General features: G+C 46.0%; 1 protein-coding gene across 2 annotated transcripts in view; it reads right to left on the reverse strand.

Moving 5' to 3' along the window:
* Positions 1-16,207, reverse strand: part of LOC115382669 (electrogenic sodium bicarbonate cotransporter 1-like) — a 29,103-nt gene extending 12,896 nt beyond the window's left edge. For both annotated transcript variants that reach the window (XM_030084495.1, XM_030084496.1), the window contains exons 1-9: positions 15,862-16,207; positions 11,913-11,986; positions 10,895-11,062; positions 4,210-4,342; positions 3,019-3,179; positions 2,705-2,884; positions 1,920-1,996; positions 520-677; positions 345-432 (exon numbers count right to left, since the gene is read on the reverse strand). In XM_030084495.1, coding sequence (XP_029940355.1) covers positions 345-432; positions 520-677; positions 1,920-1,996; positions 2,705-2,884; positions 3,019-3,179; positions 4,210-4,342; positions 10,895-11,062; positions 11,913-11,986; positions 15,862-15,881 — 1,059 coding nt within the window. In that variant the 5' untranslated portion in view covers positions 15,882-16,207. The remainder of the gene's footprint in view (positions 1-344; positions 433-519; positions 678-1,919; positions 1,997-2,704; positions 2,885-3,018; positions 3,180-4,209; positions 4,343-10,894; positions 11,063-11,912; positions 11,987-15,861) is intronic.
* Positions 16,208-16,660: the final 453 nt, after the last annotated feature.

Consider the following 16,660-nt stretch of genomic DNA (forward strand, 5'->3'; position numbering starts at 1 on the left):
ACGTACCATGGTGGATTTTGCATATAAAACTTTAGAAGTGAGAACAGTAGTACTTACAAATGACCATTTTTGTCTTTTCTTGTTACATTACCTTTAAAAAGAGCAGACAGCTACTTCAAGGGAATCTCAAATTGTCCATTATCAGGGGTTTACCAGGCTTAATTAGTCCAATTAGAAGTTAAAGAGGATGAGATCTATCGCAGTCAAAATCACTTCGGTGCCGTGTCAGTCCTATAAATAAAGCTCAAGGCCAAACCCTTTAAATGAACGGATCTCATTAATCGTTTTAAAACTTTCACGCTCAAAATGAATAGAAGAGAAAAGAATCTGCAGTGGCGACATACTTCATCCGACATCAGGGTGGCGATCGCTCTCCCGATCTCCCGATAGGATTTCGCTTTTCCTTTCGGCCCCAGCAGGACGAAGAGGAATCTGCGACACGAGAAAGAGAGACGTCAAGAGTCGGGATGTGACCGATCGGAGACCCGGCGGTGAGAGTGAAAGGGTGTGCGGCTCGACCTGGTGGGCACGGGGACCTCCGTGAGCGCGCCCAGCATGACGGCCTGCTGCAGGCGGACGAACGCCACGCAGGGGGTCTCCAGGAAGTCCACCTCCCCGACCAGGACGTTGGACGCCTCGGCGTCTCGGGGCAGCTTCTTCATGAACTTATTCTTCAGCTGTGGGACGAGCGGGGCCAGAAAATTGGAAAAATGTAACATTTGCACATGAATTCGTGGAGCGTTTCACCCTGAACATGCAGCACGGCGACAGGTCGTGACCGATTGCTGCTGTAACAAATCAAAGTGTGGTGTGAGGTTTTCCCCGTCCCCATCAGCCTGGAGGAACAGGTAGTGCCTGCCCTTTCCTTGAATTATGTGCCTCACACCAGCTTGACTTGATGCCCTCTGATAATTATACCAGAGTGAAAATCCAAAGTCTGCACTTGTGGTTTTAGTTTTTATTTGGGACTCGGTAGAAAAAGAAAAAAAAAAAAACTTATACAAGTTGAAACAAACAACCGACTGGTAGGGAGATGATTAACTCAGGCCTCGGTGCAACATCAAAGAGCCGAAGCTTTCTGACAGTTTCATTAGCAGCCGCCGGAGTGTAATTCAACGTGTTACATTTTAACTGCCCCCGTTATCTTATCATCGACACGCAGGGCCGACCGCGCGGCGAGCCGCTCCATCATGAGTCACGACAGCCGAGGAAAAGAGCAGCAGATCCAGCAGAAGAAAGAGGCTCAGACAGCGGAGACAGTGAGCGTTTTGTTTACTCCGTGGCTGAAGGCCGGATCACAAGCTGCATCGTGTACGCGGCTGAAAGCGGCGGGCGAGCACAGTGCCGCTTTGTGTCCCGCCATAAATTTTCACTGGGATGTGACATATATGCAGCAATTCACTTAAATCATGTTTTATATTTATGAGACTCACTAAAAGACACATGCATGAGCTGGTATAGTGACTTTTACACTGTTTAAACTGACTGCAACAATAGAATATTCCCTTTGCTGTGGTTATAAGAACTCCAAGCTGCAGAAACTGTACAATTTTATAACTAAATCTGTATTTATCAATTTATTTTCATGTTTCTGGGTATAAAACTACATCTATGCAGCACTTCTCATGAGGAGAGTCACAGTATTTTACAGGGAAAAGCCAGAAAACTAAACATACAGGATTTCATATGTATACAAAAGTTTTTAAAAGTTTAACATTACTGAAATTCAGAATTTCATTTGTGCAATAGGTACCAGCTACTTAGAAAATTATCTTTATCCTATCAATACTGCTATAATTTCATTTATTCATTCCATTGTTTGTGTTTTTATTGTATACGCTCCCCTTTATTTTTGTATGCATTGATTTTTAACCAATTCCATGTCATGTTTAAAAAAAAAACCACAGGTGTCGACGCACCTGATCCTTCTCTGGCTTGTCGGAGAAGTCGCTCAGGCTGTTGGAGGTGAGGTTCCGGTGGGTGGTGGTGGGGCTGCCTGCGGAGAGGTGACACACGATTACAGCGGGCAGGAGCGTGACTTTGGGCGAGAAGGCTTTTTAGGCTGAGGAGGAGGAGGAGGAGGAGGAGGAGCAGCCGGTGACAAGAAAAGGCGGAGAAGGAAAAGTACACGGAGCGAGCCAGAAACATCAGGACCCGGCTAAATGTGGCCAGGCTTAAGCTTTAGGACTAACGCCAGATGGTCGTTCATTCAGGCCCTTCGGAGAGACGGGAGCCGCTGTAAGCCCGCCGCTTAGACGCGTCAGCAGAAACGCGCTCCGGCAGAACGTAAAACTTTACTCCTCAGCAAAAATCCCACGTCAGTATTCTGTCGTTTCACACTCCTGAGGCCACATTCATACACACACGGTAGGGTTTTTTTCTTTTTTTTTTTTTCTCTTACAGAGGTATCCCATGCTGGAGCTCCTCGTCACCTCACACGGTTCCTCTGAGTCTTGTGGGGTAAAACAAGGCACAGGGTGCTCAAGGGGGCTTCGTGCTGTTCCACCCCAACGAGAGGCAGGAAGTCAGAGACGGCGTATAGGAAGACAGGCGAAGGCGGAGAAAAGACAAAGGAGGAAAATATATGCAGAGGTTAGACGAAAAAAGAAAAGGCACCATAGTTGTTGGTGGAAAAATAGGAAATCCAGTAGAAAAGTTTTGAGTTGGAAGGATAAAAACAGGGAAATAAGAAGTTGTGATTTACCATTCTCTTGGCTGGAAAAGAGACGACTTGCACTGGAAACGCTCTTTCCGATGTCCGCCAGCGAGCGCAGGTTGGACTTTTTGGTCTGGTGGCGATGCTTCCGGAGCAGCGTGTACATGACTTTGTCTTTCAGCTCCGGCTTCAGCTGGCCGATCTCGATCTGGTTGTCGGTGATTATCTCTGTTGGAGGGGGAACATTGAGGCAAGGCAGCATGATTTGTACGGCACATTTCAGCAACAAGGCAACAAAAGATTAAAACTTAATGAAAACTGATGAAAAACGAAAGGTTTCGGTTCTTCTCATCTCCACTCACCGACGACCTGAGGCAGCGTCGACGCCTCCAGGTCCAGCATGATGGTGCCCTTCTCTATGCACGTCTTCAGCTCCATCAGGCTGTGCAGGGACAGCGTGGCCACATGAGGCTTGCTCCAGCGCTCGCCGCCCTTCTCCACCTTCTCCTCGAACTTGATCCATCTGAGCGGAAAGAAGCAGGGAAGCAGCTGAGGTGCGTTTGAACATCGTCGGAGCATCCGCAGTGAATTCCTCGGAGGTGAAGGTCACAGCAGGATATGGATAAACGTGCCTAACAGTGAAAGCTACGTGTTTATGAACACATATAGACCGAAAACAAAAGGCGACAAGATCGATTCTCGTCTCTTTACAAAACAACCATGCGGTGTTTGCCGTTGGTCACAGGTCATCAAGACAGAACGGGGGATGCAGGGCAGCATAGAAAGAAAAAACAAATCTCCAGACTCGCGGGAGCGTGCGGCGCGCTGGCGCGGCGACAGTCGTCGGCGGGTCTCGGACCACACAGGGTTCAGTCGGAGACACGACACTTTGTTATTACCAGGAATAAGCTCTGCCTCCGAGGTAAGACTCAGGACAAGGATTGCTTTTAATAATAACGCCTCACATGTCACCGTCACAAAGAGCTATTCTCCCGAGGCCCGAGGATGGGGTTTCCTCTGGGGATAGAGTGTCCCTCTGGCCTCCGTCCACATGGCTAGAGAGCGGCGTGGCCGCAGAGGCAGCACTGACCTCCGAGTTCACTTAGATTTCATTTCAAGAAACCCCAAATTTCAGGACAGAGATTTACTGGAAGTACAAGTCGAAAAATATACAGATAAAAAAAAACCCCATACTTTAGTTATTTATGGAAATCTGCAGAAATGTTAGAGGTTTTAAAATGAATTCAAGGAGATTTGATCAACATGGTTTACTGTTTTGCACTTTGCTTTGCATATTGAGTAAAAGCACACAAGTGCAAAAGCTGACTGTAAAAATCAGCAGTGTTCTGACGATGTGGGAGTTTCTTCCCTTTCCTGGTCCCACAGAGCAGGTACTAATCAGATAAGAGTCCAGCGGGAGTTCAGCTGAGTGCAGCCCGTTTCCCTTGCACACACAAAACGTGATTATTTCTGAGGGATTGTGTTCCACTTTACGGGACGGCGGAGCAGGAAGTCTCTGAACACTGTGCCGTGGTGGGTTCGGTGGGGCTCACCTGGCCGTCTCTTTCCACTCCATCTCCTGGCCGTCCACGGCCAGCAGCTCGTCCAGCTCGGTGAAGAGCTGCGGCGGCGGCGGGCCGTCGTCCTCCTCTCCGAGCATGAACCGGATCCTCTCGGCCGGAGAGACTGCCGTGGAGAGAGAGACGCGTTAAAGAAGAATCAGAATGCGTCAGGACATCCATGAAGGCCAAGCTTCATCTATACCACAAAGGTTGATCAAAATAAAATCAGAGACATCAAAAGAACAGGCTACAATACACATTTTGGCGAAATCCTGAAGGAGCTGAGTTTTGGACATGCTTGTTGCCGTCGGCATCCTGTTACAATGATTAACACGAAGCCACTGCTCTGACCTGAATCCAACCATTAAAGTCTACTTCCTTTGATTTGTTGAGACACTCCAGACCACATGTTTACACACTCCAGCTGAAATATGCGTTTTAAGCTTTATGAAAAAAAAAAAAAAAGTCATGATTTCGTGAGCTGGTTTTCTGTTCTGCTCAAGGCTGTGAACATACAAAGATGTAATCTCAATAGAAATGTTAATTCCGCTGCTCTTCAATGCCATTACAATATTCATCCCAAATAGTCACAATCATATCTAATCAAAACCGTGCATTTTATTTTAAAGCAGTGTTTCCTTCCCTTGCATTTGCTCATTTTCAGGGTGTGTTGGTTTCGTGGTTCGCTTTCGGAGCACAGTTCGACTCTGTGCGTTTCCTCAGCTTCCTTTCACAGTCTGAAACGTGCACGTTAAGCCAACCGGTGACTCTAAAAGTTCAAATCAAACACAAGGAAGCAGTCTCATACTGTAGCCGAGTCTTTTTAAATTCAAGCTAAAACAAGAAGTCTTCATGCTGATGATTAAGTTTAAGTTCAATGTTTTTGTTGGTTTTCTTTCTCTGCACTCCATTTTGTTTTCCATAAACTTCGTTTTCAAGCTTTACAATTGTCCTGTTAATGGTGTAAAGCACATTGATTCATCTTTTCAATAAAATGTACCATATACATAAAGCTACCTCGCAGAGCTCTATTTTGTTTTATTTATTACATTTCAGGGATTTTCTGACTAAAGAAGAGAGATTAAAAAAAACCCGCCGGACGTGGATTCAACACCTCTGCTCTGACAATAACTCAACTGAGACAGCACATCCTCACAAAGAGGAACTCTTCCGTGGGACGCTGCAACTTTCTTCCTCCTGAGAAATCCTGCCAAGTTTCATGTCGGATCAGTTCACGCCGATCCCTTACACCAAACGTTGATTTTTCCATTTCCTCTTTCGGAGAGCGAAAGGAAAAATGCAGCTGTAATCTCAGTTGTCAGCAAAACCGGTCACACAACAATAAAGACGATGACTATTATTTCCATTTAGTGCAGGTAGAAATTTCCTTCCCTTTTTTAACACTTCTGGGAAGGTTGTGCAACTGAAGTAAGAAGACAAAGTGAAGGTTAAGTAGCGAGACGCAGGAGTCTATTTCTGAGGCTTTCTTGATACATCGCAGCAGCCAGGACTCCGCAGGACGATGCCTCGATAACGTAAGAGCGCAGGTAAACTTTTAATCCTGAATCACCATGTCCAGGCTTAATTTAGGATGGTTACTTTTAAAAATAGTACACATGAGACTGTTGTAGCGCGGTGAGCCAAGCGAAGGTCAGCCAGTGTGCTTTGCCGCGGCTTAAAACGGCGGAGATCTGCAACATTCAGCATATCGCAACTCCCGGGAAGTGACTGCGACCCAAAACAGAAACACAAGATATGTTTTTAACTTTCCCTCGCGGCCCACGGGACGCCTCCCCTGTCCTTTGGCACACAGGCCGACTTGCATAAGAAACAGCGCATTGACGTCACGCGGTGTACACAACACCTTTTACCTCTGAAGTCTCACAACTCGTGTTATCAATGAAAACCCGGCCTTTGTTGTGGTTGCACACAGCCGTTAAGTGGACAGCTCCACGGGCTTTTGCCAGAATCAACAGGATTACGGGGATTTAGGTGGAGGGCAAAACAGCGGAAAATCCAACCTGTGTGCACCGTCTACCCGCGTGTGTTTTCAGTCGTCTGACGAGTGTCAGACTACCCTCATATCGGAGCACACGACCATCATCTCACACTGTGTTGATTTGAAACTGTGGCACCGAACTCTGCGAACTCCGGAAATCGCGAAAAAGTACTCGCACAACTTGTACTGCATGAAGTGAACTCGGGTACTCCTGCGGGAATGCAATGCACTATTTGCAGTGTCAATATCAGGGATTCGTTTTAAATTACCTGTAAGATATCTACATTCATTTCTGAGAAAGCTTACATATATTACAATGTTAAAGTTATGAAAAGCAGAAACATAGATGCAAAAAGCCTTCATACTGCAGGCATACCCTGTGACTTGTGCTTTTAAAAGCAGAATATAGTGACAATTGTATTCAAATATGATTCAAATGATGTTATTTGGTGTAAGACAGTTTTAAAGGACACGAAAAAATACTTGGAAGGTGGAAATTTCCACCACAGGGGCATTTTAAATGGTATGTCAGGGGTCAATTTTGACCCCAAACACTTTTAAAGTCACAAAGGAGAAAAACAGGAGCACCGTGTTGCCATTTATTTAGGATAAATCTGTGGAAAAGTGAGAAAGTGGCACTTAACGGCTCTTATATTTAATGATTTGTCGCTTAAAATATGTCAAAAGACGTAGATGCTGCTTTTATCGAGCAACGAGGCAAGCGTGTGTTTACTTCAACATACAACAAGCACAATATCTGATCATATTTTAGGGCTTTTTCTACATTTGAGCATGAAAACAACATCAATAACGACCATTTACTTGAATTTATCTACAGCAGCAAATGCCCCAAAGTCACACACAATCCACCTTGGGAAATTTTTGACTGAAATCTTATTTTATATACATGGATTATCTTATAAGGCACTGGAGATCTGTAAAAGACTGCTCATATGCTATTGAGTCCACCTATCCCAGATGTACTGGACATATGCGGCTCTGTAAATTATGTAAAGAACCAAAAATGTTCGCTTAGTAAAGTGGAAGTGTCATTTTTTCGTAAAGTGACAATCACAAAATCTCACATAAGTAATAAATGTTTTTGATCAGATCATGAAAATATGACCACTTTCTCAATAGAGAGTTAATTCAATTTAATAAAGTACCAAACAATAGTACTTCATTACAATAAAGTGATTTTGCAAAGCACAGTTTTTCTGGTGTGAATACAGGCAGTGGATAAAGCGAGTCTACAAGAGGCGACATGTCCTCTTATATAATGCAAAACGTGAACCTAAACGTCTGTGCACGGAGACGCCGCAGTGGTTCAGCGCTGAACGAGAGGGGAATGTTTGTCTCATCATACAGCCGGGTCCACCCTCTCACTCAACCCAACAGGACTGTTTACAGCTCAGATCTTCTCCAGAGATACAGCAAGGATGAGAAAGGAGAGCGGCTGCATGCGTCTGCGTCTCCGAGTGTCGGAGGGGCCGTGTCATGAGAACGACACCAGACATTCACAGTCTGGATAAAACCGTCCGCAACGCTGCTGGCTGCAGGTTCAACAGCCGAAACTGTTCAAACTGTCCTTGTGCGTCAACAAAAAGGTCCTCTTCCTTACATCAATACTACCTGTACCCTGAAAACACAAAACTCACACACACTCACAAAAAGCCTCCCCAACAAGGCCTGAACCAGGATGTTGTTGCCATCAGGCAATCGTCCTAAGCCTTCATCGAGTGTGTGTTTCCCCTCCACATCCATATCCGCACTACTGGAACAATGTCATTTGAAGTCCGGCAGACACTAAAAAAAGGGAACGGGAATCAGTTAAAAACAGCAGGTTTCAGCTTCTGAGTTCTACACAACAAACCGAACAATGGAAACAGCAGCGCTCAAATGCTAAATGAAGGGATTCCTGCTGCTGGTTCGATGGATTGGTGAACTTCCACCGCAGTAATCCAACATGCTTCCTCGTGCGTCCGGCCCAGCACAGCGCTCTGTTATGTCAGAGACGATAGGCCGCTGCAGCTGTTCAGCGTGTGTCTTGTTTACATTTTGTGATCCAAAGGAAAAGAAACGTCAGCGTGAGCAGAAAGGGAACCAGTTCAGAGAGCAAACCTTTTCTTTTTTTTTTTCCTCCGCCCTACACCTTTGAGCAGACCAGAGAGGTAAAACAAATACGAACACAAAACAAGAGAAAATATTCACACTCGTCGGCCTTGGGGGAACAGAAACAGCCTCGAGGAATGTCTGTAAACCACAGTGTGAGCACATATCAGTACTGAGAACATGAGCTTTTATAATGTTTACCTACATCCTGTCAGCCTCTAACCAAAGTTTGCATGACTCACATCAGACGGGGTCTATGACATCCAGATAGAGAGATAATGAGCACAGCTCTTATCATATCGCGGCACCTCTGGATGACTAAGCACACGGGCCGCTTTACACCCGGTGATGAGGTGTAACAAAGGATTACGGCGTCAGAGGAGAGAGGATTACTCAAGCGCTTGTCTGCCGCTCGGCTGTGTCGCTGCTTGGTATGACGTCTCAGTACTCAGAGAGAAAAAGAAAAAAAACAAAAACCACACCATCGATACAGACGGCTGTATAGACTGTGCTGTGAGCAAATAATCAATTAGTCACTAATCAATCCCATTCAACCTCGGAGAGACTTCCCACAAAGAAAAGTTAAAGTTTTCTTCAGGGTGCTGACTGATTCGCTGAGCTGTCAGGGCCGTCTGATGACTCAGGCCCTTTTTACGCTCACTTTCACTGCGATTTGGACGTTCGTTTGCGCAACAGCATCACTGATGAAAACAGCTCGGAGTGTACAAAACACACTGCTCTCCGTTCCCAAGTTAACAGGAAACACACAACTTTCGAACATGAGAGTGAATCCACTATAACGACAGGTTAAACAGTGCTGATCTAACAAAGAACACAGTTACAACATGATTATACGAGAAGACCTGTTCGTAACTGAGTGTTCCTATATGGCAAAGAAACACAGATAAGAGCACAGTGTCAACATTAGGAGGCCTAAAGTGGGATGTTCACACTTCCAAAAGACGTCAGTTACAGTAAATTTTAAAAACTGTCAAATTCGACAATTCTTTTCACAACCATAAATTGTAAAACAAAAATCCAATTCTAGGAATTTACGTTTGCTCATTTTCTTCCAGTCACGTCTCGCTATGACAGAAAAAGTGTCAACATTTCATACGACACAAGCTTTAAGCCTGTTTCCAGTCAAGCGAAGGGATAAACTTTCCCCTTGTGGTTGAAGAGGAACCGCAAAACAAACTCGTCCTGCGAGTTTATTTAAAGTCATTGTCGGCTCAGATTACACTGTCAATTGTTTCACCCTCCAAAAGGTTGGGGCATGTTTTCCCGTTTGCCTTTTTCCCGGAGACGTTTTTTCCAAATCGATTATATCAATCGCCATAAAAACGTTCAACAGCAGGAAAAGCTAAACCCTCCTCGCTCTGATCTTTGACCTTTCGTTTGATTCTCCAACAACAAAACTGTGTCTTATTTTTTCAAGCTGTAACGCCTTTTTTTTTGTTGTTGTTATCTTTCTTTCCGTCCTGACAAAAAGGATGATTCTAATATCAGTGGAATTACCAGTTCACCTTGATGCCGGCAGCCTTCGGGTACGTGGCACTGGCTGCCATTGTTCACACACGCCCTGATGAGTTCAGGGGAGGCCAAGCTTTCGCCCTTCCTCCTCCAGATACCTCCAGACTCGTCTGCTCACCGAGCGAGACCCATTTTAAGAGCTTCAACATGGCTTGCTAATTATTGTTGTAGTGTTAAGGCAACCAGAAACTCCCACCCAACATGTTTATGTGATACACCAAAGCAATATACAATTAAAATGCTCATTTACTGTACACGGGCGCTAAATCTCCACAATACCTCAAACGACTATTGGTTTCTCCACATGTCGCGGTTAAAACTCTTCACTCATCTGTATGCTGTTTATATAGGACTTGGAATGAGACAAACTGACTGATCCCACATCAGAGATGGGAATTTCCCAAGAAGCAACTCTCTGACTCCTGAGGATAAATCCCAACCTGCACCTAAAGAAGTCCCTCAGATCTATAATTCCTCTTGCTCCAGAACACAATTGCAGGATTAATCTTTCCATCACGCCACTTTTAGTAAGCTTCCATACGGGGAGAGACATCTGGTGTGTTTTTTTCCATCGGGCAGGAGGAGACTGGAAGATATTTACATCAGTCTCAATGCACAGACCAAGTGTGTGTTATAAATCATACACTTCAGGAGGAGACTTCTCATGAATGATAAAGAAACGGTTGCGTCGGGTCTCCCTGCAGCTCAGGCCTTTTTCCCATCTCACTGCTTCCTCCCTGTGATCCACCTGGTTGTTAGCGTCTGAGAATCCGTTCTCACTAAATCCCACTGAGGTGATGGATCATACTACTTTGTCTTCACTTTACACACATTAAGCTAATCCGATGCAATTTTCAGATTAGAAGTCAACATTTAGCTGCGCTCACTCAGCCGAGTGTGGGTTTCTGCCAGCTTTTCCTGCTGCCACCCCACCCCGTCTTTCTCTGCCTCCCCAGCTCCAACATCCCGAGATGCCGTGCTTTGTGGTTCACGTTCTGTACGCCGGACGGCCGCCGCCGCCGCGGGACTCACTGAGAGGCTTGAGGACATTCGCCGAGGTGTCGTCCGCGTTCTCGCCATCCGACTTGTACCCCTCCGCGCTGCGCTCCTTCTTCTCCTTGTGGCTGGACTTGCGTCTGTGGCGCCTCCTCCGGTGGTAGCTCTTGGGAACGTTCACGCCGATGTACACGGTGTGGTGACCTGTGACGGGCGACAGCGACACAATGCAGGGGAACGCAGATCAGATTACATTCACAGCTAAAAAGGAAATCACATTAATCCTGGATACTGGTAATCCTTATCTTCCACAGGCAGAACACAAACAATGGAGGCCATGAAACGTTTGCGCGTCTCCTAATGTGTGTTTTCTTTTCACCTACAGCAAAGCTGGGGTTATTTCAGGGTAATTTACGGTTTTGTCAAACTGTCTTCTTTCTCAGGAAAAGAGACAGAACACCCCCTCCCCCCCCCCCCACTCCCGTCGGTCAAAGTTAAATACATGTCAACAACTTCCGATATCGCTGCTCATACAGGAAACGGCGACTTAACGTCCCTCAGGAAGCAATTACAGAGAAGGAGAGAGAAAACTCTAACAAACGGACCAAAGTGGAACTGAATCTGCTACGGTCAGCCTCGACTTCATGCCGAGCTGCGGCGTCATAAAAACCCCCAGACTTCCATGCATGAGAAGCAAACATTTCTTGCATCCTCCTGCACTCGACGCGAGGCCCAGAACGCCGACGCCCGCACGCTGCCTTTGTGTGACCTCTTAAGTGGCGGTTTGTGAAATATGTGAACAGCCAGAGTAAATTCACGAGGGCGTCTCCGTACGAATTCTGCAGTGTGGCCTCGGCTGACAGCCGGCAGTGGACCGGATCACAACACTCGAGGGGGAAATACTGTTCTCTGCGCGGAAACATCAGCTGCAGTGTCGATTTTCTACTTGTGTGTGCCAGCGGCTGTGCAGCGACGGGCTTCACTGTTGCAGAGTGCTGCATGTAAATGACCCGATCGCTACAAAAATGAGTCAGGGGTTTATCTGTCTCTTTACCTTCCACTTCCTCTTCATCGCACATGTGCTTGACAAAGGCTGCCCCTCTGTCCAGAACGGCCTCGTCCTCCATTCTGAAAAGGCAAAAACACAGAGAGGAAAGTTAGAAATAAGAACGATTGCATCATGAATAATCCTTTCAACAAACACTTCCAACTTTCTGTGTATAAAAGCCACAGATATTCAGTCTGTCAGTACTTTCAGCATGAATCCAGCGTGCTCTCAGACGTCAGCTCGTCAACCTTCGACAGGAAAGACTAATCCAGCGAAAAAAGCAAGAAAAAAAAATACTGACAGATCAGAAGAAGAAGTGAAAGTACTTATCAAGGCACATTTTGAGCTTTGATTTTGCCGCCTACACATGATATATTGTATCAACACTTCAGATAAATGACTCAAAAACAGCCTTTTCTCTAATGCAGCAGCATTTAAATTTCACCGGGGCTCATTTCTCAGGCCGGGACTTTTTGTGTGGAGTTATCATGTTAACACGGACAGACTCACAATATCATGAGTTGTTTTTTTCTTTATTTTTTTGCGTCCCTCTTCTTTGATACATTGCTCAAAATGCAGCTCACTTGATTCCCGAAAGACGTGACTGCGCTGAACCGTCGGCACCAGCAACAGCTGCAAGGAATTTGCAGAGAATATTCAAAACACATGCAGCTCTGCTCATTTATTGTTTATGGTTTTGCTGAGCTGGACTTTCAGACCGTCGCGTTACTCTCAACTCTCACTCCACATTTTGAAATTGCGACACCGCTCGTAACTTCTCGTGCACGAACATTTTGTTTTCAATAAATGCAGGCATGAATGTATGAACAGTGACAACGCAGAGAGGCACGCTGGCGGGTTGTTGGTGGACGTGGAAGACCTCACGTGCACTCGGAGGTCGCAGCAACAACAACGCAAACATCCTGGTCTGCTCCGTGACCTGAAGCTTCCTTTGATCGCACGGCCTCAACTTTCCTCGAAGATTGGAAGGAATGTGGCTCCCCGAGTTCAGCCAAGAGAGGACTAATCCAGGTTATGAACATTGTTCTTATTCTGTTTGGTTAAATAGATGTCAAACTGGAGACGCACGTTTATACGACGCAGAGGAAATAAAAGAATAAACCCATAAAGACATAAACTGGATTCAACATGCTTCGTGCTCAGACATCTTGTGGCAAAACATCAGCTCATTAATACGCACGTCACTGAAACCGTACAGTTCTTCCTCCATATCCCGATTCGCTCTTCTTTTAACTAAAATGTGCCAATTTGGTGAAAATAACATGGGATGGACGCTGTGTACAAGCCACTAAATAAACACAGTCAGGAAGGATACAGCATGTTCCTCGAGCCGCACTGCTCGCTCGTCTACATTTCCCCAGTGGATACGATATCTAGCCTTGAGGAGATAGCGGTACAACGCTGATGGCGGGCGTAACGTGGAGCCACAGGCTGTCAGATCAAACGAGTGATGATGATGAGGAGGAGGAGGAGGAGCGGTCCAGGTCCGGTGCCAAGCTTATAGGCAATACCTGCGTGCTGATTATCTTCTGTGCCGTCTTTTATTGTGGAAGCTCCACATTTATTTCAGTGTGTCATTTCACTTGCCCTCCATCTCCCGGGACAACAAGCACAGGAAATGCCACCAACTTGAAGGAGCAAGTTTTGTCACACTGCTTTCTTTTTTTTTTTGCGGGCAAGTTCCTCCACAACCAGACCTTCAAATGCAACTGGAGCGTCAACTCAAAATAAGGGTGGGGCTTCTTTAATTCTTGGACATTCACTTGCACAAATTGGGAAAGTCCACGTCGGTTAGGCCTCCTCGGAAGACGACTCCGGCGCGACCGGCGTCGCCTCTGAAACAGGTACCCGAGCGCTGCGGATGCAGAATGGGCATGGGAGGCAGGTCATGTAACACACAGCGAGAGCGCCTTCAGAAAGCCGTCGGCCACACAGGAGAGCAAAGCCAGCTCGGGTTTCAGGTTTACTGCTGGTTAAAGCCAGTCCGAGGAGCCGTGTTAATCACTCCACGCTGCGGAACCCTCATGATGAGAAACATGCCACAGGTGGCACACAGCCTTCCAGGATGTAGAGGAAGAGCTAAACGGAGTGGGAAAGCTGGGCAAAAAAAAAAAAAAAAAAAAGTGTGACAAACTGAAATTCTGCAGTCGAAGCAACTTCAGCTGAAATCAAGGAGCTGATATTTAAACATAAAAATGCACAGTTTTGAGAACATGAGGCAGATAAGATTATGTGTCCTCGTTCACGTCATTACAAATGCAGGAAATCTTCTTGATCTCTTCTCTTTCTCATTTCCTGCTCTGATTTTCTATGCCTGATTAATTTAAAAGAAGAGGACGAAAAAAAGAGAGAAAAAAAAAAACCCCAAGCTGTGCATGACGCTCACAACAAATCAGCTGCATTCATCTGAGGCCGGTGAACTTCTCACTTTGCATCGGTTCCCGGTGACCTCGAGAGGCTGGATAAACCTGTCAGTGCGTGAGGAGCCGGGATCAGCTGCTGGGGATCAGGGATCATCCCCATCTCTTTACAGAATGACGCACCCAATCCCACCGGCCAGGTTTACCACGGCGGCAGGTGCACCCCCTCCTTCCCTCCCGCTACCTCCGCCACCGGCACAACAAACGTGGAGGCTGTTGATTTATGGGCCTTACAAAGTGATACTCCCAGCAAAAATGAGCTTCCAGATCTGCTTTAAGGGCGACTGTAAAGCATCTTAATTACCACCGACACTCACAGGTCAGAGTTAACTTAATGGACTGAAATGTACTCTTAAAATGAACAGAGGCAGAAGTTTAATCACTTCACATGCTGAAGATGAGCTTTATGCAGTGAGCGTGACATCTTCCTTGACTTCTGGAATTTCCTCATAAACCTGAATGTTCAAGGAAGTGGACTGATAGCCGGCCGCTCATTGCATCACTCATCAGAGCACAAAGGAGCATTTCAGCCTCCAGAGGAACAGTCATCCACGTTAATCAGCAGCACAAAGAAAAGTAAAGCATTTCCCTGTTGCAAACCGGGTATCACTCCTACTATAAAAGGCACAAGAATGAGGAATGAACTCTATGTTATTATGGTTTCTGCTGCTGAGAAAGGGAAGGTTGTTTCCACAAGAGGAGTCACAGTTCAGGAGGGATCAAACCGGTATGACTTTAAAAATTTCCAGAGCACTCATCCATTGTATTTGAAGAAAAAAAAATGCTGATTCCAGATTAATTTCCGTGTTTGTCTGAAAGCGTGAAGCCTGATTTGTTGAGGGCCGACGGCACACGCGTCATTGCGCAATGTGTGGTTGGCCCGCGTGGATATTTGGAGAGCTCATCCACCACATGGTGTGTGTGTGTGTGTTTTCTTTAATGAAGATGCACCTCTCAACCGCTTGACCTGCGCTCTGCGTCTCCCTCTAATTGGTAGTGACAGCTTCTCGGGAAAATAGATTACCGTCCGTTCATAGCTACGGCGATGCGGCAACAGGAGCTTATCCAGAGAAGACGGCACCGCGCCAATCAATGAAACACAGTATTAATAGAATTGATATCCGTGTGAAGCGTTTCTAGATTCTGGTGAAGGAGCAACAATGTCTCAGCCACTGCGTGGCTCGGTTGCCCCCGTCCCGCTCCCAAAACTTCAGATTCCGATAAATATTCTTGTCAGTCCAGGTGAACAGAAGCCAGAAAACGTTTGAATCAAGCCAGGAACCTGTGTTTAGGTATCAATAATTGGCACCAATGGACGAATAAAAACAAAGAGTCTCTGAAACACACAATTTACGCACGAAAATGGTTTTGATTAAAAAGTCCAATTGTGCGTAATAAATAAAAGACGTGCCAGTTTTTCCACCTTTATCCTGACCAAGACCTGTAGATTACAGGCAAACTTCCCAACGCGCCCTGGCTGTGTAGTGAGACAACAAGAGAAATCGTGAACTTACTTGCTCTTGTCGGAGCTCATTGTGAGTGAATTTCGTCTTCAGTCTCTCAGTTTGGTTTCCCAGAAGAACGTCGTCTTCTCTCTGGAGCTGGGTTCAGTCTGAAAACTCTGACGCGCGTCTCGGACCAATAAAAGTTTTAAAGAAAAGAAAAGCCGAGGAGCGTGAGCAGGGACTATCTCGCTGGGAAGATCTCTTCGACTCTACGAAGCAAACTTGACGCGCAACTCGCAATCCTCATATCTAGCTGGACGCCTCCGTCTTCAGGTCGCGCGGGGGCAACATCTTGGAGAAAAGGCTGCTTTTGTGTCTGCTTGGAAGCGTGCTCGGAGTCTCTCCGTGCGCGGCGTGTCTTTTTCCATATTTAAAGTGCCATCCCGCCTCCTGCGTGACGCCACCGGGAGGGGGTGGGGGGAGGAGGTCACAGCCCGCGGGGAGGCGCAGCGGAGAGGAGCGCAGCGAGCCGCTCCAAACTCCTCCAGACCAGGCCAGACCCGGCGCGGGCGTGCTCCGCAAGAAGTCCCAACACATCGAGGAAAACCGAGGATTCCTCAAGAAGCAACTCAAAAGGTTTTTTTATCAGTTTAAGAAAAGTGATCCCAAAGAAAAAATAAATAAATAAATAAATAAAATCAGTTAGAAAAAACAAAGTGATTTGGAATTCCAGGGGTTCACCAAAGCCACACATTAATCATTAAACATTTAAAGCTTTAATATACATTTAGACATTTATACATTTACCCAAGACGTTACTGAATTATTTTTGACCTTCTATTTTTTTTATAGAAGTGTTCCTGAAAGT

The sequence above is a fragment of the Salarias fasciatus genome, assembly GCF_902148845.1.
Source record: "Salarias fasciatus chromosome 7 unlocalized genomic scaffold, fSalaFa1.1 super_scaffold_4, whole genome shotgun sequence".
Taxonomy (NCBI): domain Eukaryota; kingdom Metazoa; phylum Chordata; class Actinopteri; order Blenniiformes; family Blenniidae; genus Salarias; species Salarias fasciatus.